Consider the following 24,613-nt stretch of genomic DNA (forward strand, 5'->3'; position numbering starts at 1 on the left):
TGCACCTCTGCTGGACCAGTGGCCATGTGTTCCCGTTCTGGTTTAACATATTTTTTATCAAATTCTATGTGTAATTAGCCTACACATTACATAGATTACGTGTTTCTAGAGTATTGACATTTGAAATATTTTGTTAACATTATTTTTGGGAATCCTTTAAAATATTGTTTACTTTACATATTTGTCATTCTGCAAACTCTTTGTGAAAAACCTGTTTATTGCGTCATAGTCTCAGAATTTCAGCTGCACTTAAAATGGGCTCTTAAGTCTTAACTTAAGTATGCTAGCAAGTGTACAACATATTTCTGCAGATGTTAATGAATTCTAACTAACCCTAACTAAATCAAGATGCTATAGCTGGAAGAATTTATCACAACAGATGTTTATACTTTTGTTACAAAAGTCATTTTATTTTTCAAAGAGTATCAAATGTTCTTTGTCAGACCCATGGAATGTGCAATTCCTATTGCCCGACGCCCAGGACGTATTGTTTGGGGTTAAGGACATGACGTTTTCATATTTATTTTGTTCTTTGGACAAGCAGGCCCAATTTTTGTACCACAAACTCATTGGCTGCTAGTTCACAGTACCAATTTATGTACCTATAAAAGAGCATGGGCTACAGTTGAGGTTAAATGTGCATCCATATGTTCACGCTGTTCAAACTTGTATTTATGGGTCTTTAACCCTTTAAGTGCTGCGCACGTTCAGCGGATGTCGCATGCACTACCTCGGTAGTGTTGCGCACGTCCGCTGAACGTCGCGACCCCGCCCGCACAATAGAACGTTCCGCACCAGCGCGGAACGTTCAGCGCAGCGGAGGGTTAATGCAAAGTGTTTATTAATAAGGTGAGTGCTGTAAGGAAATGCTTTGAGCTTGTCCTGCACTACTGACCGTGGTCCCAGCATAAAATGCGTACCCAGGGTGGCAAAGTTTAACAATTTGAAGCTACCTATAGTGCTCCCAGAATCCTCATTAAGTGCAAATACTCCCAGAAGCCTGAAATCAAGATTGATGATTCTTTGCTTTCTAAAAATAGTAACTAGAAGAAAATCATTTTGCTAAACATTTAGTATTTCTTTGAGGCATTCTTAGTAAAATGTGTGTGATACATGCTAATATTTCCTAAAGAACGTTAATAATGGAAAATTAGTATAAAACCAGTTTTGGCAAGATTATGGGAAACACAAAAAACAGAGGAGGATTGGCAAAGACAGGTATTCTGGTGGTGGTTTCCAGTCTTTTGGTTTTGACAATGTCTGTTTTGTTTTGACATCGTTTTTGTAAAACATTGTTGTGAGAGCTGCAGGGCCCTCACCAATGTGGCAAAAACATTGGCTAAAATCAAAAAAGAAAATTGTTCTCAAAAAGCACATTCTGCCATAATAGTCTCTGGAACTGAAGGAAACTATTTTGTGTGCCAATGTGCTCCTTGTGAAAGAGCAGAACGCCATCCCTCGTAGTGAAGCAATATTTATGTGTATATATGAGGAGATAGCACACTGCCTGGCATACCAACACACAATTAGCCCCGATAAATTGTGGTAAATCTGGTGCATGATCACTTTCAATTCAGTTGAACATCTTTAGTATTCACCATTGTTGCATCCAGTGCTGTCTATCTTTAGACTCATATTTCATTTATGCCTTCAACTTGGCAAAACACACACACGCCACACACACCCCACTCTAAACACCAGCGAATGTCTGCTTTTCTATCAAAGTCTTTAAGCATAGGATTAGCACAGTGCAATCCACGCCGAAATAGAAAGGGACAAAGTCTTTTGCCATTTCTACAGCAAAGTCTCTAAGCATAGGACCAAGCTGTAAAATGACAAAGCTAATTACCACTCTAGGCACAGTATTACAGCTTTGAATTGGTAAAATACCAACAAAGCCAACCTGAAATAAGTAAAAGCAACCCCTGACAGTGTTTTGCTCTAATTAGAGCTCTTCAGAGAGGTATAGCTTTGTCTAGACACAAGGGAGCACCCAGTATAAGTCTAAACCATACCCTTTCAGGCATAGTGATGCATAAATTATGCAAAAAAGAAGCAGAGAACACTGGGTAGTTCTCAAGATTAGGTGGAAAGCAGTTCCTGCATAGAGCGCACTCAACATCAGCGACTGTCCCTTTCTATCTCTGCGTGGATGGCACTGTGCTAAATCTATGCTTAAATACTTTGATATAAAAGCAGACATTTGAGGTGAGCATAGTGTTGCTGGTGTTGAGTGTTCTATACAGGAGCTGCTTCCCACTTAAACTTGGGAACTACCCAGGGTTCTCTGCTTCTTTTTTCCATAATTTATGAGTCACTCTAGGTCTGAAAGGGTATTGTATATATGTCTCCTTCGCTACCACCAGACGTAATTAGATACCCAAATTCAGAAAGTAATTAAAGTGCACCCATAGTTTGAAGTTACGACTTCAGTGAGTTCATAAGTATTTACAAAATTATAACCGGAAACGGTTCTCTTTTGTGAGTTGTATTTTTTGCGTGACCAAATATGAATTTGTATCTTGGCTCATGCGAGGATCTGCTGAGCATTTTAAAGTTCACTTTTTCTGCAACTCCTTTTTTTCTCCACCCAGGAAAGAGTTTTACTTCTGCCTTCTCAGGAGCAAAGTTGTCCCTTTGTGGTAGGAGATTAGAGAAGAGTTGGTAAAAACCCCTAAAACAAGAAAAAATGAAGAGGTGCACAGGTTAAAAGGATATTCCCACCCTGGAAATACTTCTCGCTAATTCCAACTCCAGATGTAGATTTGCGGATAGTTGGAAAAATCCAGACATTGCTAGAATACAAACCCTGCTAAAATGCGATTGCTGACAAAGTCAAAAGGTCTATTTTCAGAGCATTGATTCAATGAGAACGCTGTCACAATTGTCCCCTCGCTGCATGGCACCAAAGAGACAAATGGATATTTTTTTTTACAGGACATGTAGATTTATGAAGCATCCCATCCTATGATTAAGTAGATCTTTTTTAAATTTGACACCCGTGGACCTTATTTGGGAGGTAAGGGGCCGGGCAAGGGCTACAAAGTCATGAGGTTTTTTTTTTGCCACTACTCTCTTGGGGTCTTGCCTACTTCAGCTTTGCAGACTGGGCCAAATAAAAACCTTTCAGCTTTCGACCGTCAATGGTAATGATAGCACTCGGTCCAAGGGTCCTCAGGGAGGTTAGTGTGGAGGTGCTTGTGCTCAACTCTGAACACTGCACCTAGCAACCCAGTAAGTTAATTGCCAAGCCTAGTGCTTCTCTTTAGAAAAGGACAAGTACTTTATTATACCAAGGGGTATTATATCAAGAAGCATATTGCTGCACACTACATTCATGCTTGGTACACGACTCGTGGGAGCAAGCGAGACCCATGTGCTTCAAAGTGGGGTCCAAATTGAGATGCTCTACCCAACACCCTTATCCCTGGTGTCCTATGTTTGTTTGTAATATAGACCATATTTAGATGCAATGCTACCCCCCTTCGCCCAGCCTCTCTTAGCTAAAAGTCTCTTGTGGGTTATTTGGCCTGAATAGTGTCATTCGGTTTCCTTCTGGTGCAGAGCTGGGCCATGTTTCGCTTTTCCATGGGTGGTGGATTCACCTACAGTGGGCGTATCTAGTGTACACGACACACAGATATCCGGCTGGGATATGGCCACACAGCAAGGCTCTGAAGGGCCAGCGGCAGGAGTAAGTGCTTCTAGCATTTGCCTTCTTCTAGTACCTGGCAGTTGGTTGTCACAGGTGAGTCTTGAAGATTCAGCAAGCCAGTTTCCAATATTCGGTGAGTCTGTCATGCTATGGCTGGGTTGGAGACTGGTTGACAGTCCTGCTCATGATGTATGGCTCTGGTAGCAATTACTCATTCTTGGTGTGATGCGAGGGCATATTGGCAGTACTTCGATCGGCCACCGAGGTCTTCGGTGACGGTTCTGCTAGGTGCTACTGGTGCCTCCATACGACTGCTTCATTCTTCAGGGTAGAGCTTTGCTCCTGTGCACTCTTTGATCAGTGCAAAGAACACTACTTACAGTGAATACTTGGGCAGGTATCACAGGATTGTTGTCTTTACTTCTCAGCAGTTGGGGCTGCAATGCAAAGGTCACCGGTACTGTTCTCTTGCCATCTGGTGTCACCAGCACACAGCGGTCTATACTGGCTTGAGTCGGGCCAACCAATCTGGTACACTGGACATAAGTTCTCTGGCAATGAGGACGAGAATAACACAAGGGGGCCAGTTAGCACGCTTTGAAAATGCTGCGCCTCCTATGAATGCAGAGAGAATAGACTATCCTGATCATGCCACTCATGCAATCAGAGTCTCTGGTTGATGGACTTTGGAACGAGGACCAACTGCCTCTTCCAACGGTCCACTCCTTCATCAGTTGTCGTCACACCCCTTCCCTCTCTGGCAGTACTCCTAGGTTTCTAAGATTGGTAAACTAATTCTGCTCTAGATCGAAATTCAGATGATATCTCCTGACCTCTGGATGTTTGCATGCCAGGTAGGCATCAGTTGGTGGTTTTGCAGTAGCTCTCCAAGTACTCTGGGGAAAGAACTTGGAGCTAGATGAAAAAGCGGGTCAGCTGCTCTCCGTTTTATTCATGCTTTCCAGAACCAGTCTAGGTTGGTTCCCTTTTCATGTGTGCTTAGCAGGCTCTCTTCCAGACGTGTCCTTTGTCTTGAACGATGCTCTTCACACCAGGGCTGTTACCAGTTTGGAGCACCCACAGTTGGGACACACAGAGGTATAATCAGGCTGCTCCCCTTCTGAGGAGCTCTTCACACCTGACGCTTCATACTCCGACACAGACATTGCAGCCCCACCATTCACCCCTGCCAGCCACCAAATAGCAGTTTTTTCAGAAGACTTATTAGCAGCCCTCTGTATCGGAAAGGACCTACTCAAATGTCCTATGTGAAGCCCCCAGCCTATTAACTCACTTCAGCGTCCAGGTTTCCTTCTTCTAGTCTCTGGAATGTCAGCAAAACACTTCAACTATCCGGGAAAAGTATCATCATCTCAGTTTTTTTAACATGCCAGGTGCTTCCTAAATTAAATCTGCAGACCGTTGTCACTCCGGTTCACGCAGGCACTGCATGCCAAGTCCACTGCTTATGTCCAGGCGCATGGGATCTCCCTGCTAGGATTCCGGGTTCAACTTTAGCAGTCGAACTTTGGGTGAATGGGCTAGTAGGCTCTCGTTTGCATAATACATGTAAAATACTTACAACAAAACCCTGTATGCTGCCAATGCAGCCCTACACTCAGGAAGCCCAAAGCTGGAACAGTAGTCGTCCTATCACTTTGAGGGCTCTCTGGGTGCGCCCCTCCAAAACCAGTCCAGAAACCATAGTATTTCTCAGGTAGGCCTAGATCTTCACATGTGCACCATGGATTAGTGAGAGGCAGTCGACAAAAACCAGGATAACAGATTCTTGCAGTAATGGCAAGTAGTGCAGGGTGCTCAACTTAACACCATGCAGGGGACATTCTCATCCCAACATGCTTTCTTATAAAATTAGGAGAAGGTACTAAATATATCACAGTAATGCAAGCAATGCATTATAGCACGGAATAACCACATAAGCAAGTAACGGCAGACAGAACGTTTTTCCCCCACTATGGTTAGGGAAATACTGGAAAAGGCACACAAACTATCTTATTTTGTGGCTGTACAGGCACACAGCTAAAGATATGTTGTTCATTTCTTAGCGTATTTATCCTAGGCCTGTAATAGATGACATTCCACATTTTCAATAAACTGTAAACATATGAAGGTTGGTGCTCTGTTGAAATGGGTTGAAACAAATATACGGATGGCTAATGATGCATTTTTTGTTTCTCATTTACGGTAGATTGTGAATGGCCTTCCTGGGGGGGGGGGGGGGGGGGGGGGGGGAAGAGGGCTGTCGTGGTATGGCATTATGTAAAAGACCATCCTAAAAAGATGAAAGATTCTTAATCATAAGCCCTGAATACAATAGGAAGCCCATCCTTAATAAAAGCAGTGAAATGGAACAAAGAGAAAAATCATAAAAATTGTGCAAAAAGGTTTCTCGAGGGGGCAGCTACTTTACAAATCTCCATAAAGGGAACATTTCTTAACGCAGCAGTAGCCACTATACCTCTTGTGGAGTGGGCCGTTGGTTTACCGGAAAGCATTTTATTAGCTTTCTCGTAGCATAAGAGGATACAAAAAGCGATTACTCTTGATAGTGATTATTTATAATGTGTATAGAGCCAAAGTTCTTACCCTTTCTTATAGCTTTTGATTCTTCTAGAAAACGTGTAAATGGTCTTATGAATTCAGAGATCTATGTTGGAAATTAGGATTCTGAAAGAGCATTTGTGAAGTAATGGTTTGAATTTCATGGAAATCCGAAATTACCTTAGGGAGAAACTTGCAGATGCATCCACATAACCATTGACCTTATGAAGTACTGTATAATTCATGGGAGTACATTGCCACCAACAGGATGAGCTTTGTTGATTGTGACTGGCAGTAATTAAAACCTCTTACTCATTTGTTGCATTATTTGGTATTCAAAATTCCATTTTCGTCTTCTACTTTAAGGACCATGCACAGTAATGAATTCTATACAGATTAGTATATCAGGCTTCTCCCAAGCATTTCACACGGTTTCTTGTTCATGCAACAATGTTTTTGTGATTCTCTCAAATACTCATTTTGTATTTCAGTTCGCCAATCCTAACATGAATATTGTAATTTGCTAAATGACTCACGCATTTACTGTTCTGAACAAACTTCAAGATCTTGCCTCTTTTTATGGTTATTACTTACAGTACTAAAACCATTCACACATTTGACAGTGCATTTAACTGAGTGAAATAAATACTCCCAACGCACAGGAACTGGCTTCAATGCGGTTCATCAGTGCGGATTCGCATGGAGCTTTGAGAATCATGACTGTATGTAGCAGTGAATTTAAGGTGTCTTCTGAGACTTAGTCTCACAAGACCCTTCAGATCTGACCCTTCCGATCTTGCAAATTGTATCCTCGAGCACCCGTTTCAGTACATATTTCCCTTAATATTCTCCTGGCTTGGAAATTGTTCCTGTCCGCAACTCGATGTTTGACTCCTTGTAAAAGGAAATGTGTTTTACAAATAAAGAGCTCCAGTTTATAAAGTAATATCCCTTTTCAGATTAATCTAGTTTTTCAATATTAATTGGCTGTTTGAAATTCATTGTTGCCACAGGAGCCCCTTGAAATCTAAAAACTTGGGAACACCACAAACGGCAATTGTCTTACTTACAGAACCTGTATTAAGTGCTCAGAGTTTTTTCTGACAGATGATCCCAGCTGCTCTGGAAGGAAAATATTATAATTCAGCATCCTCTTGTGTAGAATAATATGGGAGCTCGGATTAGGGCCCAATTATCGATCAGACTGAATTGTAAGAGATAAGGTTTACCCATAACCAAGTATTGTAAAAAAAGAAGTTAACGATTAAGTTTACATTGTAAATGGAATTCTAGGACATAAACAGTAAGATACTGCATAATACTTTTGATAATGGGACAGTATTTTTGGTGCATATGAAAGAAACCTTGTGTGTGCGTACATCTTTGTGAGCAAAAAAATCTGTAAATCCAAAAATGTTATTACAGCGAGGTAAAACAAATAAGTATGTAATTTGTTTAGCTTGTCGTACAAGCAGAACTCACCCCTTGAGCATAAAAGTGATAAATCAACAATTAATATGTATTTCTGTCAGTGACAAAACACGCACTGACTCCAGTTAACCATCTAGACATCGTGTTGCTTCTGCAGCCACTATCAAAATGACTACTTGAGTCCATCACCAAAACACAGTAGAGACAGAAGTTGAACAGTGCACCCGTCCACAAAATGCAATGGCCTGATGGATAGTCCATCCGAGCAATTGTAACCCTGAAAAAACCCATTAAAGCCACTAGCGGAGGTGGCTGATCCAAAACCCACTGTCTCTGTACTATTGTTACATGTAATTATCTAAAGTATTGGTAAAATGATTTACCACACAATGTAAAGACCTTAAAGCAAGGCGTAATGGCCAAGGAACCATTCCATGATGAATTTTTCACTGGTGGTTCCTGCATTGACAGCTGTCAATAACACAGATCGTCTTTGTATATCTGGAAAATAATTCTTTGTACATAATATAGAGGTGAGCAATTACGATCAGTTTCTGTTTAAAGTGGGCAGGGAGCTATGCTCTGAATGTTGATATGCTCTTGGTGTGGCAGCGAAATTGCATTCTGTTTGTTCTTCGGGTAGACTAGTTTAACATGTAATTGATCTTTACCACCTTTTTTTTCCTCTTTCCTGTTTTTATGAAGGTATTGATGTGCATATAAAGGATAACCGGGGATTCACATCACTGGATATCATGAAGGAGGTGCCTTCCCAGAAGAGCCAGCAAATCGCTGCGCTTATCCAAGGTACACGTATAAATTCGAACAAGTTGTTGACATGATGTACATGTAATAATCGCTTCCTGGCATTGTCCCTCAATCAGCTTCACTTGAACATATTTCAGGTTTTTGGTAAAATACTAATCCATTAGCTTTTTCCCTCCCCATGAAACTTCTATTCGCACAGAGCAAAGGATGAATGACTTCATTATGAAAAACGCAATGTCTGTTCGTCTGCTTGTGGTACTTAGCCCTGATGTTCCTGGCTTCATAGCTCTTTCTGATCTGCAGTAAGTTAAAGTAGGTGCCGATTTGAAAATAAGCACACTTCTGAGGTTCAATTATTAGCTCATGGGGATGATGGTGGTGAGCCATTAGGATAAATATATAATTTTGGCAGTATTTATTTTAGGTGCATTTAAGACATAGTGCATTGTAATATTACTACCTAAAGTATAGTTGTTAATGTATTTCCGCACGGTGCTGCCTCAGGTTTTATTGGTGTGATATGCACTGGTAGAAGACAAGGTAGCCATATTCTTATTCTGTGAATATGAAGTTACGTTCTCTTACAGAGATCTTTATCAGTAGTTATAAGCACTGAATAGTCCAGCCCATTTGCGGTACCTGGAGCACTTTAACAAAAATATATTTAAACATGAATGATTGCACACACATGCAACACCTTTCTGTAGAAAATAGGGCCATCTCAATGAAATGAAAGGTCTGCAGCTTATTAAGAGGCTAAACGTTACAAAATTACATTTTATTTTCATTAAAAAAAATCCAATTTTAGAACAAAGTAAATAAATAAAAGACACTATCACAAAAGTGTATTGAAAGAAAAAGGAATTACGTGCACTTACAGTTAAATGAAGTGCTTGGTTAAGGTTAACTGGATTGTAGTTGGAGGCTCCACACTGCATCCTGAATCCGCCATTTTCACGAAACTCGCTCTACTCACATGTGAAGGATGGGTTGAGCCTCATGAAAATAGAAATTAAACCATAAGAGTGGTTGGTTGATAAACGATTCTTCCTTTAGAGAATTCAAGCCCCGCTTTGGTCACAACAACCACATCAGAGTCATATCAACCATGTAAGCCCCCAAGGTCAAGGGGAGGCCAGCAACCATCTGTGGCCACAATAAAGCTCCTCACCAAGCAATAACATCCCCATGCCGGAGTAGCAGAGCAGAGGGAAGTTGAAAGTATAGTCAGTTTTTCAGAGTGGGTTTCCTCTTTAATACAGTTAGCGTACCACTAAACCACCAAATGTGCTTGTCTTCAGAAGTTGCTTTGAAGGAAAGTGAACATCTTACAACAGAAACCTGCAGAGGAGGTTTGTAATCACCAACATGGAATGGGAATTTGTCTCTGTAGCTTTCTAGTTTGCAAAAAGGATACAAAAGAAAAATGCTGGCCTATTCTCAATCTCAGCATAACCATAAAAATAAGAAGATAAAAAGTTCTGGACGCTGGTGTTACTGCACATTTTCCATTTCAGTGGCTCTATGAGCTTGTTATAACAGTCATTAGAGGGAGGAGATGGAAGACCTCATATCTGCATCACTCATCACAAAAGGGTACACAAAATGTTCCAGCAAGGAAATAACAAATCTGTGCTTTCTGGATTTACAATTAAACCTGCAGTACCTGAAAAACTCCATCAAAAAGGAAATGCCTCACATCAGTGTAAGATGTAAAAAGTGATTCACGTGTGCACAGCCACAAACGAAAATATAATTGAAAGAAAGTAAAGTGAGCTAATACAATGTAACTTTTCTATACGAGCCAATAGAAAGAAGGACTTGTCTGAAATTAGTGTGCTTGCATTTTGTGTAGAGCGTCACTAAAACGTTGATTCTTTTCTTTTTCCTGCCTCCTGTTAAGTAAAAAGTGCCTGATTTAAAAGCACGTTGTGTTTCTTGGTTTGATCTGATTATTTATAACACCACAAAGCATATGGGAATATTAAAATCTTATTTGCTTCTGGGGATTTTTTTTACTTCTGTTGTTAATTCGTGAAATGGCTGTTGCAGACAAATCTTTACAAATATGTACTATCCATTTTCCCCTAAGGCACACAGTCACGGAAGCAGTAAAACACTTTGATACGTCACACCCTTTGCTCAATAATCACTATTGATAGAAGGTCACACTTGGCTTTAAACATTCAGGGCTAGATGTAGTAGTGACATGTATCTGTGAAAAGCTAATCTCCATGAACATGGAACTGCAAGGCATCCCTTTTTCATGTGGGATTTCTCCAGCTAATCCTCGTTTTTTACCCAAGTGCACCTTACTACTGAAACTTTTGTGCCCCGACATAAAATATTAGCAATAGAACGTGATGTCAGTTAAAAAGTCAGCACAGATTGAAGTTAGACACTTGACAGCTCTGAACGTCCATGCAAAAACAGCAGCACCACTTTCATGTGGTTAGGCAAAGAGTACAGAAAAGCAATGGCAAGCATGCTAAACATTACATTTTAGGTGTTTTTGAACACAGAGCTATACATGAATCTGGTATTTTAAACGTCCTTCAAAGTACCATGCTTTTGTGAAGGTCGACCACCTACGCAGTGTCTTAATATTCAGGAAGGAGTAGGGGAATTACACCCAAATGTGTCCAGGAGTTTGTTTATTAAAGAACATTTGAATAAAACACTTACTTAATCCGTTAATAGTCCTGTCAATCAGACAGCATTGCTGTGAGGTACTAAGATGTGGGTGTGCATGTGAGTTGAGAGTGCAATACGCAGACTTTTATTTTAAGCACAGTCTACCATACGTCCATTAAACACTAGAGGGCACTAGATATCCTGCAATACTTTTCCTTAAAATGAAATACGTGCTATATAAAACTCACTGCAAAAAGGCAACATGCTCTGTAACAACCGGAAAAACAGTTTTTGCTCTTTTTGAGGGTTAGGCAGATGAATAAACCCTGTTAAGCACTGAGTTAAAGTTAGGAAAACACTGAGAAAACACAATTGAAATCCACAAAAAATAAGCACTGAAAACAGGGCACCCTAAATTTTATCTATTGTATGAATCAAATGCACATTATATATCGTGGTGGACGTAACTCCTGTAGTTTGCTGTAGAGTAATTACAACAAAATTACACAAGTTCAAGCGAGGAACATAACCATGAATTTAGTGCTATTTTCTTAGTGCAAAATGCACACTTGTGTCCAAAATCGACCAGCGTATGTACTTTACACTAAAACATAGCTCAAAATGCAACAAAACATGAACAGCAACAGGTGCTTGCGCACCGTGTTCCTGTGCTTTTGTGGTAGCCATCTTTACCCCAAATTACTCTAATTGCGCAAACAATCATAATTACATACATTTTAATCCCAAGAGTAATGCGAAATTACCAAAATTACTCCGATAACGGCATAATTAAAATGTTACCCAGCCCGAAGTATATATAGCAAATGCTGGCAATGTATTTCTGCACTGACATACTGGGCCACACATTTTAGGCATTTTTCACGAAAGTACATACGTACTTCATCTTATCACCATACCATTTACCATCTCTTTGAACCATAAATAGATTAAATGATTTTTAAAATTTTTTTTTTTAAAAAGCAGACCATCAGTGCCCTTCAGCACCAACAATAAAAGCCATCTTTTTGAAGCACACAAGCATGACCTGCAACAAAAGGCAGCTCACTCCATCTAAGATTTCCCTACCAGCTACTGTAGTTCGAAGGTCAGCAGAAATATAAACCTGGTTTGGGGGAGACTAAGATTTTACAGTTCACAATCGAAGCTGATAACCTCGGATCTATAGGTTTTAGCCATCAGAGTCCACAGCAGCCCTCCTAGTCCCCCACCATGTGCCTGCAATCTCCATAAGGAACCTCTCGCTCTCGTGTTGGGTGAAATGAAGACATTCCTTCTGAATGATGCATTAGAAAGTATGCCCATGCACCGGCAGGAACAAGGGACTTATTAATTACATCTCTTAAACCCCAAAAGCGACCAAACATTGTATCCCATTGTCATCAAAAGGCACTGAACCAATATATTGCATCTACCCCCTTCAAAATGACTACTCTGCGGGATGGCATTCCGTTACTGCAGATAGACTTCAAGACAGCACTCAACCTCAAGAATGCCTACTTGCCCATTCCAGTACATCCAGCACTTTGCCAGTGGTAAGTTGAGCACATTGGGGATAGGATATTGCCTTACAGCTCTAGTGGGCGACCTTTAATCAGAGGAACCGGGTTAGAGTCTCGGCAACGACGCTCAACATCCTGTGATTCTGGGCAAATCACTTAATCTCCCTGTGCCTAACAAAGAAAAATTAATGTATCCATCTGTAACTAAACTGATGCTAATGTAAAGTGCTCTGTTACCTGATAACTTCAGGTCGAGTTCGTGCTATATAAAACTCAAATAAAAAAAAAAAAAAAAATTGTTTCAAAGTTTTACCTTCTAGGGGTCACAAAAGGCACACAAGTGTTTACAACATGTTTAGCTGTGGTATCTCATTTGTTTCATAGTCAAATACATATGTGCATGTACCTACCTGGTTGACTGGCTAATGAAGGGAATGACCCAATCTCAATGTCTTGTTCAGAGGCTGTAGATCGTCCTCCATTAAGTTTCACTATACATGTCAAAAAAATCCTACTTGTACCATCAGCAGCCTCACATGATTTGTGTGGAAGCAAAGATCTAGCACCACTTCACCTTGAGTTTAATCCTTAGTATCAGAAGAGAGGACTTATACCATTGACTAACCCTGAGGAAAGCAGGATTGGAGATAGAGAGAGCAAGCAATGGTTCTTATGTACCTGGAGCTCCTCTGAAACTGATGGTGGGTTCTTAGCTGGACCCCTCAAGTTCTAGTAGGAAGGTGCACTTGTTCAGCCAGGATAGGTGCTAGCCAACAAAACCACAGTGACTTCAGACAGCCATGCATGAATGCTTTACAATCATCCTGAGGTTTGAGCCCTAATGATGCATACTAAAAATGAATTACTATAAGAAATGCATGTCCATGTGAAGGCCCTTTGAGCACAGACCCATGGGTGGTATCCTGAGCCTGAATCCTTTAGCCTCCACTTACATGATTCCAAAATCTTTATCTGTTCTTAACATTATTTCATATAACTAGTCATTTCCTTTAGCAAAGGCTTTTAATTCAAACTAAAATTGTTGCGGTGCCCTTCAAGAAAGTCACTACCAATACTAGAAGTGCCTGGTTAGTGCACTAACCTGATGTCAGTGTAACTGAAGTGTTAAATGGCAAAGATATGGTCGTATTCAAGTTGATGGGAGCAAGATGACGCTAGCTGATAGCCAAGATAGTAGGGTTCAAGATTGTTGGCGGCTGACTCGAAGGGACTGAGTTATAAGAGAGTTTGTTGGCTTCTAGAGGTAGATATCCAGGTTACTCTTGTTTTAGGCAGTGGGGGTAGGAACCAAGGACGGCACTAATGGGAGTGACTGTTCTCTCTCAAGACATATTGACAAAGTCAAGCAGGGGGCTGTGTTTTAAATTCTTTTTACAGCCTGTCAAAGTGTTAATCTGGAACCTTATAGAAGATTACGGAGTGTGTTTCCTGTCAGTTAGTAGGCTGTCTCTGGCAGGAAACTGAGGCAGGGAGCAGAGGCCTTTAATTAGTTGGCAGGGCACCTGAACAAATAAGCAAGCAAGTATGTACAGAGCGACCTTGAGGTAAGCAGGAAACAGGAGCTTTTAACTAATCAGCAATTCCTGTTGAGGCAGTTAAATAAACAAGCAAGCATATCAAGCAATCTTCAGGTCAGCAAGAAACAGAGGCTTTAAAGTAAGCAGCACCACAGTTTGCATTAGCAGTTAGGTAAACAGATATTTAGGCAGTGCATTCAAACTAAAGTGCATAGCATGCCTAAATAAAATGCATAGCAGAGAACGTGGTAGTTGACCAACTAGAAGACAGTGAAAAGTGCATAGCATAGTACATCGCACCTGCCCAACTAAAAATCAGTGACAACGATCGGAAAACAAACAACACAGGCAGACCGCAGTATGACACTGGGAAGCTCTAGTGTTGGTGGAGCCCAGTGTTCAGTACAAACTACAGTGGTGAAACTAGAGCAGCTTGTTACTGGAGTAGTTCATTACTAGACCCACCGCTGCAGGTTACTGTCAGTACAGATGCATGTGGGGTTCCACGGAAGCTGTCATAACCTTCAATGTCAGTAGTCAATGTATTGGAACTCATAGTAGTACGGTTAGCGCTGTGATCGTTCCAAGCCACAAGTTGGTTCATATTTAAACTGACAACATGACCCATATACCAAAACAGGGGGCACACATTGCAGCTATTTATCATAAATCAAAGAAATTGGCATTGGGTCCTCCAGCACTGTCTGCACCTGGTAGTGGAGTACCAGCCAGGAGTAAGTAACGACTTTGCAGAGTCATTTGCAAACTCATGAATGGGAGATCTCAACAGTTACTTTAAACAACAGTATACCTGTTTGCTACTCACACAAATGCAATATGCCAAACCTTTGCATTTAGATAGCCACATCTAAGTTCTCTGGGGAATGCCCTTCATAGAGATTGATCAGGGACATTTGCTTGCACTGCGCCCTCTTTCAACTGAACCATTATGTAGTCTGCGGAATACATCAAACATTAGTGAAATTGATTCTAATCGTCCCAACATAAACCTGCCAACCTTGGTACTCCCTTTTTTAAGGTGTCAGTTCCTCCACACAAGGGACTGCCTTTGCATCTAGACTTGCCAGCAGTTACACCCCCAACCCCAGTTTGTTCGATCCAGCACCTGAGGTATTCGACCTTGGGTACCAGTAGGTGCCTGATGAATGTATGGGAATTCTCTGGGAGGTTGAAAAACCTACTTTAAGAGCATGCTACTCCGCTAAATGAAAAGCTTTTGTAAATGACTGTGTAGCTTACAATATAGATCTTCTAGCACTTTCACTCCAACACATTGTCTATATTTCTTGCATTTACTGAAAAGAAGACTCACCCACACTTCTAAAGCGGTGCATCCGACAATCACTATATCTCTGAAATAGTGTCAATCTATTTTTTAAATCTTTTAAATCTTTATCATAGAAGCTTTTATGAAAGGGTTTAAAAGGTCATTTGTACCAGGGGACCTCCAAATCCTTCTTGAAATTGTAATATAGACCGTACACTGTTAATAGCAGCATTTGTTTGCCAACTATATTTCAGTTCACTTCAGTTCCTGTTTTGGAAGGTAGCCTTCCTGGTAGCTGTCACTTCCCTTAGCCATTGAACTCTGAGCTCTTTCAGTTAACAGACGGTTAAGGTGGGAAACAATGAGAGTATTGTAGCACACTTTCCTTCATTTTTTACCCAAAGCGGACTCGCCTTCCTTTTTTTCAATCAGCCTATTGACTGAGCATATTTTTTACCAAGACCTCAGCCTTCCACTAAAATGGATACTAGAAGGGCCATCATAAACTTGGTGAACTGTACTCTGTACATTAGGAAAACCAAACAAATATGTTCGAGGCATATGAGCCGCAGATTACACACTGTGCATAGATCGCCATCTAGTGTTGGGCCCGGATGTTTGCACTAGGTTTTGTCCTGAAAAGTTCTTTGGAACTCAAGAGATAGGTGACTCCTCCTTTGGATCACATTGCGCATGGGCATCCGCTCCATCCTTAGATAGTTTTTTCCGCCATCGGGCTCGGATGTGTTTACTGCGCTCCGGTTTGGAACAGAGTTTTCGTTCGGCGCGCAATCCTTCACCCGTTTCCGACGGTATTGTCTTGAACGCGCTTCCGATCTCCACGCGATCTCGATAATTTTGAAGTCTTTGATTCCGGTCGTCGACGAAGGCCTTCGGACTACCTAGGCCTTATCTTCTGGCTCATGGAAAGGGCGTCTTTCAAGAAGTGTCCTCGATGTGGGTCGAAGTTTCCCCACACCGATCTCCATGAGGTGTGCAACCTTTGCCGGAGCACGAGGCCAGAGACTGTTCAGCCTGTGCCTCCTTCCGCTCCAAGAAGACAATTCGGGACCGGCGAGCTCGGAGAACCATGGCTCGCTCTTCAGCTTCGATCCCTGACGACATCTTTGAAGAGGGCGTCAACGTACCAGAACAGCAGCGGGCCGAAGAAAGTGCCAGCTACTCCGATTCCGATGACTCAGATGCCGAGGATATCACTCCAGCTCAGCGGGTCATAAGTACACACGTCGGCCTGACCCTTCCTCGACATCCTCCAAAAAGGCTTCAGTAACACCCTCACCTTCGGGCCCGGGTGCACACCGAGAGACTGCTTCCCATGCCCCACCTTCGGGCTCGGCAAAGAAGCCTACCAAGCCTTCAGGCGACTCTGGTTCGAGTCAGCCTACTCCCGGTGCCGATACACAACCGACACAGAAAAAGAAGCCATCTTCTGCCTCATCCCCGCCGACCGCTGCTTCGACATCCAAGCACTCGTCGCCGAAGATTGGCACCGGCTCATCGACGCCGAAACCGCACTCTGAGCCAAGTAAAAAACTGCCTAAAGGCCCTGACTCCCACGTTTTGAAGCCAAAAAAAGCCTCGGAACCGAAAAAACACTGCGTTCCACCAGGCAAGGACACTGCAAAAGGTCACAGTTCTAAGCCAAAAGACCCTAAAACAGCTAGCGAGTCAGTGCCGAAAAAGCCTCCGGAACAGAGAACTTCGACACCGAAGGATTTGCCTTCCACAGAAGAACTTTTTACAGCAGATCCTACTCAAGACTCTTGTAAAGGATCCTAAGACTGGACAGTTGGCTCTTAGTTCCAAAAAGAGACCACTGGATGTGCCTGCACCGGCTCCTCCTCCTAAAAAGAGAGACATTGCAACCTCTCCATTAAGGATCCCTTCCCCACCTCCTCCCCCTCCTCCTCCTCCTCCTCCTCCTCCCCCTCCTCCTCCTCCTCCTCCTCACCCACCACATCATTCTCCTACACCATCCATTATTCCAGATGATGATGTAGATACAGATTCTGATGATACAGGTGGGGGTGCAGATGAGCCATCAGGGAACACCAGTCCCCCTCAGTCACCTAACCCATGGGATGATTATAACACCCCTGACGTCCCTTATGTTCCTCATGATGATATATATCCCTCCAGGCCTTCCCGCCCAGAGGTCACTATAGGTTTTAACCTACTTGTCCATAGGGCTGCCCAATACCATGGGGTTGACCTACACACAGACACTGTGGAGGAAGATTTCTTAATGGACACGTTAGACACCACACAAAGGTCCATGTCAATTCTGCCAATGCTTAAGGGGGTCATTAAGCATGCACCAGAGGTATTTAAAGATCCAGTCAGGGCTCGTGTCCTCAACCCCGGAATTGAGAAAAAATACACAGCTGCCCCTACAGATCCAGCCTATATTAGAGGGCCCGCACCGCTAGACTCCCTTGTAGTCTCCAATGCACGAAAATGGGCCAATTCTCAAACATCATGTGAGCCCCCCCCCCTCCCTCCCCCCCCCCCCCACCAGATAAAGAGTCTAAACTCCTTGACCACTCTAGTAAACGAACGGCGTCACAGGCAGCAAACGTATGGCGTATCGCCGATACTCAAGCGCTGTTAGCAAGGTATAACAGGGCACATTATGATGAGCTAGAATCCATAATGCAGCATCTCCCAGACAAATATAAAAATAGGGTCAATTAACTCATACAAGAAGGTAAAACTATCACCAATACCTCCGTCCGTTGTGCCCTAGATGCCGCAGATACTACTTCAAAGGGCAATTGACACCAGCTTACTTTTGCGTAGGCATGCCTGTCTACGTATTTCCGGTTTCAAACCTGAAGTCCAAAATTCCATCCTCAATTAACCATTTGATGAGAAATACCTATTTGGCCGTAATGTAGATGTATCCCTAGAAAAGATGAAAAAGGATAATGACACAGCTAAATCTATGGCATCCTTGCAGTCGCAAGCTCCCAGATGTTCCTTTCGTCTCTCATCCTACAGAGGCAACACAAGAGGCTACTCTTCCGATAGTCCCTCCACTTCTTATAAGACCCCTAGCCAATCCACCTTTGCTAGGGGCTACCAGGGGCTTACAGGGATAACAATAACAAAGGCAGAGGCAAAACTAACAACTCCCGCTCTGCCTCCACCCCTACCCAATGACTTTCCTCCACTTCCCCCTCACCATTCCACTCCAGTGGGGGGAAGACTACAACAATTCCTTCCTGTCTGGACTAACATCACATCAGACAGGTGGGTGCAACAAATTATTCAATCAGGTTACTGTGTCAAACTAACATCTACCCCCCCAAACATACCACCCAGACAGCGTCCAATGTCACAAGAGAGCATCTATTACTACTAAAGCAAGAAGTAATATCCCTACCACAAAAAAGTGCAATAGCACCAACAAAACAAGGGAGTTTACTCCCTATACTTTCTTATCCCAAAGAAGGACCGCTCTCTAAGACCTATTCTAGACCTCAGACCCCTAAACATATACATACAGTCAGACCATCTTCACATGGTCACACTCCAACAGGTCCTTCCTCTCCTTTTACAAAACGACTTCCTTGCTACTCTAGATCTCAAGGACGCATACTTCCACATTCCCATTCACAATGCTCACAGGAAGTATCTCGGATTTGTAATAGACGGTCAGCACTATCAATTCAAAGTACTCCCATTCGGAGTCCCGACAGCGCCAAGAGTATTCACCAAGTGCCTAGCAGAAGTGGCAGCACACTTAAAAAGACAGCACATTCACGTCTTCCCATATCTAGACCACTGGCTCATAAAAGCCTGCTCCTACAACCAGTGTGTACATCACACTCACGCCACTATCCAAATGCTTCACGACTTAGGGTTCACAATAAACCACACCAAGTCCCATCTGCAACCGTCCCATCTGCAACCGTCCCACGTACAAAAATACCTTGGTGCCACAATAAACACCTCCAGCGCTAGCTTATCCCTCTCCTGTCAGAATAGCGAACATGCAAGCTCTTCTCACAATTCAATACAATTCAAAGACTTTATTTCGGTTTTACATAAACCATAAAAGTACATATGCATTAAAAACAATTAAAAACACATTCATTGTAAACACATATCAGATAAAGTGCCAAAAGATGGAAAAGTGCGGTATCATCTTTACAACGAGAAAAAAAGTGACTAGTGCATTCATCTCAGAAAACCATTACATGTCCAAACAATTTCTTAGCCTAACAGTCAATTTTAAAAATTCGATAATATGGAGAATACTGTCATTATGCAAAAGTTGTAAATACATTAAGGCCAGTCTGATCTGAATAAAAGTACGTTTTTTTAAAAGAGTTACCAGATAGCGCTTGCGTGGATATTCATAAAATCTACATAAAAATATTAAATGCAGCATATCCTGTGGAGACTTACCGTCGCAGCCACAGGGTGCTGCCAGTTTATTAAAAACGTCAGTTTTTGGTCTAATCAGCAGGTGATGAAAAAGATTTTCGGAGTTTTTTTATATAGCGCGAACTAGAACCGAACAGAATCAGTTATCACAGCGCTTTACATAGCACCAGTTACGTTACATGAGGGCACACTTTCATTTTTTTTAGGCACGGGGAGATTAAGTGATTTGGCCAGAATCACAGGGGGTTTTTGGCGTCGTTACCGAGACTCGAACCCAGATCCCCAGGTCCGAGGTCGAGCGCCTTAGCCTGAACCTTGTTAACAGGAACTTTTCATGAGAGGTCAGTGAGCCCAGCAAATACGGCTCTGCAGTTTCACACGTTTTCAACATGACAAATTTTCTCACACTTTGTTTCTGGAGTTCCACCTCTTCCCTCTGGGTCTTCCTATCCAAAAGGAAGTCCCGTTTGATTACCTCCAGATCACCCTTTACAATCTTACTAGGGTGTTCAAACAATTCCAAACAACCAAGCCTAGCAAAGCTAGATTTCACATATTTTATCCAAGGGGAACCCATTGCCTTGTCCTGGGTCATATAGTCAATCACAATCAGATGTGTCAATGGTATATCCTGATTTAACCACAGTTTTAGCCAACAGGTCAATAGGCGTAAGGAAAAAGTGTCACTTAAATATTGTGTCCCTAACTCTTCATGTACCGAAAGATTAGGTGTGCCTGCAGGAACGCACAAGATACGCTTCAGAAAAAAGTTTTCAGCAATTTTGCTGCAGCAATCTGTAGCTGCTCACCGGCAATGTACCCCCAAATTTCACTGCCATAAGTAGCAGTTGCTACCGATTTTGCATTATAAAGTTTCAGCATGGCACTGGTAGGTATTTTACCCAGTTTCGATGCAAAATTAAAATTGGAGGCATTAACCCTGACCAGTTCCCCTTTCTTTTTTGCAAGATGAGGACCTCAATTAAGCTTAGAGTCAAAAAGTACCCCAAGATACGAAAATGTTTTAGTTATAGGAATCACTACATCATCAAGTTTAAATGAAAAGTTCCTTCTTGGTTGTTGGCCAACTTGCATGACAAAAGATTTCGAGTTGATGACCATAAGGTCTCTATCCGTCATGAACAGTTTAAAAGCATTTAGTAAAGCTTGAAGGCCCCTCTCAGTTCTGGAAATTATAACCGCATCATCTGCATATAAAAGTACAGGAATCTCCCGCCTGCCGACTCTAGGGCAGTCAGCCTGTACATTCTGCAACACACTATCTAGGTCATTAATATAAAAATTAAAAAGGAAGGGGGCCAAGATACAACCTTGGCGGACACCCTTTCTGATGTCAAAATTTGTGCTCAGATCTTGGGAGTATCTCACATTTGCTCTAGTAATGCTATGAAAATCAGCCAGAAAATTGACAATTCCACTATCTACACCCTTCACCCTCATGGACTGCCAAAGCCTTCCCCTGTTTACACAGTCGAAGGCTGAGGACAAGTCCATGAAGGCGAGGTGGATGGTGCCCCTTTGAGCCACAGTGTACTTGCTAAGTATTAAAAAAAGGTTGAGGCACTGCGTCACTGTTGATCGACCACTACAAAACCCATACTGCGTGATGGACATGATATTATTTTCCAACGCCCAATCAGAAAGTCTCTGCAGTAGGATTCTTGCTATGATTTTAACCATGAAGTCTATTAATGAAATAGGCCTATAACAATTTGGGCTGCTTTTTTCCCCTTTCTTAAAGACCGGGACAATCGTAGAGACCCCCCATGATTGTGGACAACCATATTTTGCTGCAGCGTTAAAGACGGACTCTAAAATAGGTGCCCAGAAACTTGGCTCAGATTTAAATAAGTCTGGAGGAATCCCATCGGGACCAGGAGCTTTCCCAGCTGTTAGTCCCTTAATACCCTCAATAACCTCCCCCCTAGACAAGCATTGGCATAGCCAATAGGTCTCGCTTTTGGGACTTTATAAGTATTTAGTTATGCAGCATAATATCCTTGGTGCAACAACATCACCTGTTGCATAGCTAAACACTTATAAGGTCCCAAAGGCGAGACCTATTGGCTATGCCAATGCTTGTTGGTTCAGCCATCTGAGGCATTGGCTGCCTGTAACCAATCACATGCCGCTCATGGCCCAAGGCTGTGCCCGGAAGGGGAGATGAGCGCAGGTCAGGCTCTGCAGCCAACCTCACGCTGCACACGACCAAAGACCATGCATGCCAAGGGATTGATTGCCTGCAGCCATATGTGGTGATGCATTGGCTGCCTGTAGCCCAACCCCATGCTGTCTACTGCCGGGGGACTGGCTGTCCGTGGGGGGTGGGGTGCAAGCAGCCAACCCCTCGCCGTTAATAGTAGAAAGGCTGTGTGAAACTTGGCGTGGGGGAGGCTGCCTGCAGGGGGTTAGATGCAGGGCTAGGCCGCAGTAGTTCAGAATTTGTTTTTTGAGAATAACACTACCAGTCTTAAAACACAGAGACAAAGTAGGACTGGATGACCTGCTCATGCCTGATGAGGGACACCCTGATCCAGTGTGACATCACCATTTGCCAACAATTGCACATTAATGTGTCTCGCCTGTTGCACAACACCATGTGAAACCATTGTACCCTGGTTCCATGTTGCGTATCAGCATGTTTCCATATAATGCACACATTCCTGCACTTCTTAACTGCACATCACCCAGTTCGCATCTCGTATTCAACACCCAGTGTTCCCCGATGCACGTACCCAGAGCTCTCATGAGGTGCATCAGCCAGAACTCCCCTGTCACATATCAGCCGGATGGGTCCCTTAGATGCATGAGTAATATTGTCATGCCATGAACCACCTGATGCACATCATCTTGTACATCACCTTGTGCACTCCACTATGAATCATCTGATGCTCAGCTTGTGTCCATAACCCTTTACCTTCTGGTGCCCTGTGTGGTGGATACCTGGCTGTGTTCATTGTTGGCTGTATCTCTGCTGCACTGTGTGCACGGATGACTGCATTTTTGCTAGACTTCATGATAACGTGTGTCTGTTTACTGCGTGCATTTATGTGCATTCACATTACAAAAGACAACATATTGAGCATCGTAGATAATTGCAAGGTAAATTCTGTAACAAAGGCATAATTCCAAATTACATTTTCTGAGTTACTATTTTCTTCTAAACGCTAAGTTTAGCCAAGCATCGGCTAGGTTTCATAACAAATAATGATCACGGGTAGTACTTCCGGCATTTTGTCATCAAAAATGCAAAATATATTAAGGGCATTTCAATGTATATGTTTGTGTTGCAGCTGTGTAGCGTGAAATAACTGAGGCGTGGCAGCTTTGGTGTTTTTCCTTGTTCGAGTCCAGTGCCTCGGCACGGACGTGCAGTACTGTGCATTTGCCTGCGTCTTCCACTGCTCTCTGCCCGTCCCTGGGGGAGAGTAATTGAGCACGTAGGGAGCCGGCATGACTCATCGAGGCGCGCAAACCGGTGCTGGGGCTTCCACGCATTTGCATCACGGCACGACGGTCCTGTCGGGAGGAGGGATAAAGATTACTCGCTGCAGACCCAGTGTACACGATGGAAAATGTGCATAGAAAAAAGCACCATGGCACGGTTAATGCTGCTGTGCAACATCTTTAAAAAAACATTGAGCACACCAATAGGTGAAACATTAATTTATAGAGAGCAGCACCTCTCGACATATCTGGGCGCTTGGGGTCTACGTCGAAAATTACAGCGGTATTATTAGTAGCTTGGAATGATTTTCATTAGCCATAAGAAGCTCTCATTACTGAAAAGGTTAGAGACCCCTGGGATGCATATCAGTCACGTTTTGAAAAAAGGTGATTGGCCCATGCTGCCGTTTTTGCTGGGGCCACGACGCACCCTGCAGTTAGAAATGATAGCGGACCAGAGAGGGAGCATGTCTAAAAGGAGTACTGCCTCCTGATTGGCTGAGGAGCCGACGCGGGAATCGAAACTAGTGGTGCGCGCGCACCAGAGGAGCGGGGGCAAGGGAGCGCGAAGACGCCGAGACGAGGTAAGGGATGTGTGTGTAAGCGCCGGGGGTTCTCTGTGTATGTGTGTGCGTGCGTGCGTGTGTGTATGCGGGGGGGGTTCTGTATGTATGTATGTATGTGTGTGTGTATGCGTGGGGGGGCTGTATGTGTGTTGTGCATGTGTTGTGAAGAGCCTGTTGATGCGCGCGACCTGATCCCGGCAGGCTGCTGCTGCTGCTGCTGCGTGCGCGTGACAGTCTGTTGTCCTCTCCGGCTCCCTTTGAGTCCTTGAAAGCCGGAATGATAACAATAGTCTCGCTCTGCGACAGCAGGCCTTTGGCCTGCAATCGCAGGGCGAGACCTAAAAAACGAATTATCTGACCATTGTCACTCGGGGCGGGGATGGGCCTATCATCCACCGAGCTACAATATAATTGCTTAAAGTGTAGTTCCCACTCCTCCTTCGATATGTAGCATTCCAGGCCATCACCCGGTACCTGGACCAGGAAAAGTTTCTTCATTACCGCCCAGAATCTGGAGCTACACCGCAAAGTAGAAGGGTCAAGAATCTCTCTCCATGCCTCCTCTCTTAGGAATTCCTTGTGTTTGGTAATGGTAGATTTATAATATTTACGACACAATTGAACTCTCTCCTTTATTCTCGGTTTAGCTGCTAGTGCCAACCTTAAATTTCTGGCTGCTTTAGAGCAATCTCGATTAAACCACTTTGGTCCCACAGATTCTAATTTCTTTGCTGGGACCGACAATAGCTGTGTCACCTTAACCGACAAAC

General features: G+C 43.0%; 1 protein-coding gene across 22 annotated transcripts in view; it reads left to right on the forward strand.

The window, feature by feature from the left end:
- ANKS1A (ankyrin repeat and sterile alpha motif domain containing 1A) overlaps positions 1–24,613 on the forward strand; it is a 1,080,152-nt gene that overhangs the window by 421,743 nt on the left and 633,796 nt on the right. For all 22 annotated transcript variants that reach the window (XM_078644289.1, XM_078644292.1, XM_078644288.1 and 19 more), the window contains one exon: positions 8,354–8,455. In XM_078644289.1, the coding sequence (XP_078500415.1) occupies positions 8,354–8,455 (102 nt within the window). The remainder of the gene's footprint in view (positions 1–8,353; positions 8,456–24,613) is intronic.

This window comes from Lissotriton helveticus, chromosome 5_1 (genome assembly GCF_964261635.1).
Source record: "Lissotriton helveticus chromosome 5_1, aLisHel1.1, whole genome shotgun sequence".
In the NCBI taxonomy this organism is placed as follows: Eukaryota; Metazoa; Chordata; class Amphibia; order Caudata; family Salamandridae; genus Lissotriton; species Lissotriton helveticus.